Source organism: Crocuta crocuta, unplaced genomic scaffold (assembly GCF_008692635.1).
Source record: "Crocuta crocuta isolate KB4526 unplaced genomic scaffold, BGI_CrCroc_1.0 scaffold729, whole genome shotgun sequence".
NCBI classification, from domain to species: domain Eukaryota; kingdom Metazoa; phylum Chordata; class Mammalia; order Carnivora; family Hyaenidae; genus Crocuta; species Crocuta crocuta.
Genome location: NW_027528876.1, coordinates 106,240 through 108,137, shown reverse-complemented (window position 1 = coordinate 108,137; position 1,898 = coordinate 106,240). Strand labels below are relative to the sequence as shown.

The window sequence follows — 1,898 nt, the reverse complement described above, 5'->3', positions numbered from 1 at the left end:
TCTGGCTGGTGAGATGGCCTGGGGACCGCGGAGCCCCCACGGGTGCCTGGGGCTGTGAGCATGTTGGTGCCCTGTGTGGCCGACGTGGACTCGCCAGAAACTTTCCAGGAAGTGGGGAGACGGGGTGCTTTGCTGAAAAAGCATATACAGAGTTTAAAGTTGCTTTAAAAAATTTTTTTTTAAAAAATTTATTCACTTTTGAGAGACATAGCGTGAGCAGGGGAGGGGCAGAGAGAGAGGGAGACACAGAATCTGAAGCAGCTCCAGGCTCTGAGCTGTCAGCACGGAGCACGACGCGGGGCCCAAACTCACGAACCATGAGATCATGACCTGAGCCGAAGTCGGACGCTTAAGCGACTGAGCCCCCCAGGCGCCCCTGAAGTTCCTTCTTAATTAGAAGCTATCAACGTTTTAAGAAATTACAAGTCAGAACTTGAGAGAATGAAGACATAAGGCTGAAAATCACTCTTGCCTCTTGGTGGGGGAACAAACGGGAACTCAGCTTGGTGGCCTTGGGGCTGGCTTGCCCATTTGTGCCCAAGCTGTTTGCTCTCCCTTGAGGGGCAGGCAGTCACAAAGCTGAGGAGCAAAGGCAAAGAACAGAATTTATGAGAAAAAGAAGAGACCAGGAGCAGACAGTCCAGGAGAGCCAGCTGGGAGCGGCTACTCGCACTGCCTGCTGCCCACACGGGGTTCGGGACACCTCATCTCCAGCCGTTTTTGTCATCACGGGCTCTCCAGGTGCCACGTGAGGGACTGTCTCCTGGAGGCCCTCATGCATCGTCCCCGTCAGCTCCTCCACCACCGTGAGAGGCCAGGTGTGCGGGACACCCTGTTGAGATCGCCCGCACCCTGGAGGCATCTGCCCTCCGGAAGGTGGTGGGGCGGAGGTCAAGCCTCATCCCCAGGCAGATGGGGTGGGAGGTCTGATCCTGAGCAGTCACAGTTTAGTTCAGACTTGTGCAGACACGTAGCCCAGGCCCCCAGGTGTCCGGTGGGAACAAACATGATGGCCTTTGTCCTAGATCTCTAAATACCTGGTGAGTCACTCTTCAAGGTCAGTCAATAGATCACAGGGTCCACACCCCAGCACATGGGGGGCCTGGCCCTGTAAGCAAGAGCCAAAGGCAAGAAACAGCCTGCGGACGTCAGGTGCGTCCTGGCGCTCAGACGGCTGTAAACCGCACCTGCTTTCTGTGCTCAAAGACGGGCTGGCAGTGTTGACGGTCAGGCGGGAGCTTGAAAACATCTAGTTTGGGAGGAGTTGGGGAAGGAAGAAAGCGAGGCCTGGCTGCCGCGGGCCCCTGGACTCCACAGCCAGGCCGTGAATGGACTGCCCTCTGCTGCCGTGTGGCCTCAGCGGTCCATGCATGCGGGGCCTCCTGGCGGGAACTGGGACGCATCTACAGCCGGTGCAGCCGCAGCCGCGATGAGCTGTCCCATCTGCAGCCATGACGGCCCTGCTGCGCGGCTGGTCCCCCTCTGGGTCCCTGGACCGCAAGAGCAGAGCGGCACAAGGAGCCGGCGGGTCCGCGGCTGCCGGTTGCGTCCCTGCTGTGCCCTCTATGGGGCCTAACGGGTCAGTCCAGGACCGTGAGTGGTCAGGCCAGAACCTGTCATCAGCTTCTGTCCCCTGATGCCAGCCTGGCCCCCGATCCTCCACCCCTCACCCTGTCCCTGACGCGCAGTGCCCACAGCCAGTGGCTGCATGGCGCCGCCCAAGTCGGCCTCAGAGGAGCTGGGGGCAGGGAACCACACCTGTGCAAAAGGCTCAGAGTCGCCCCTTAGTGTACTCAGTCTTCCGAGGCCTGCCTCCCCCCATCCCATGTCCCCTCACAAGAAGGCAAGGCCTGTGTTCCTCAGATGCAGATTTGCCAGCCCCGCTCTCTGACGCTGGT

The 1,898-nt window shown here is 59.5% G+C and overlaps 1 protein-coding gene across 1 annotated transcript in view; it reads left to right on the top strand.

Moving 5' to 3' along the window:
- The window catches only part of JAG2 (jagged canonical Notch ligand 2), a 22,814-nt gene extending 21,359 nt beyond the window's left edge, over positions 1-1,455 (top strand). Inside the window, exon 24 of the mRNA XM_077756743.1 lies at positions 1,361-1,455. Within this exon, the coding sequence (XP_077612869.1) occupies positions 1,361-1,455 (95 nt within the window). The remainder of the gene's footprint in view (positions 1-1,360) is intronic.
- The last annotated feature ends 443 nt before the right edge of the window (positions 1,456-1,898 follow it).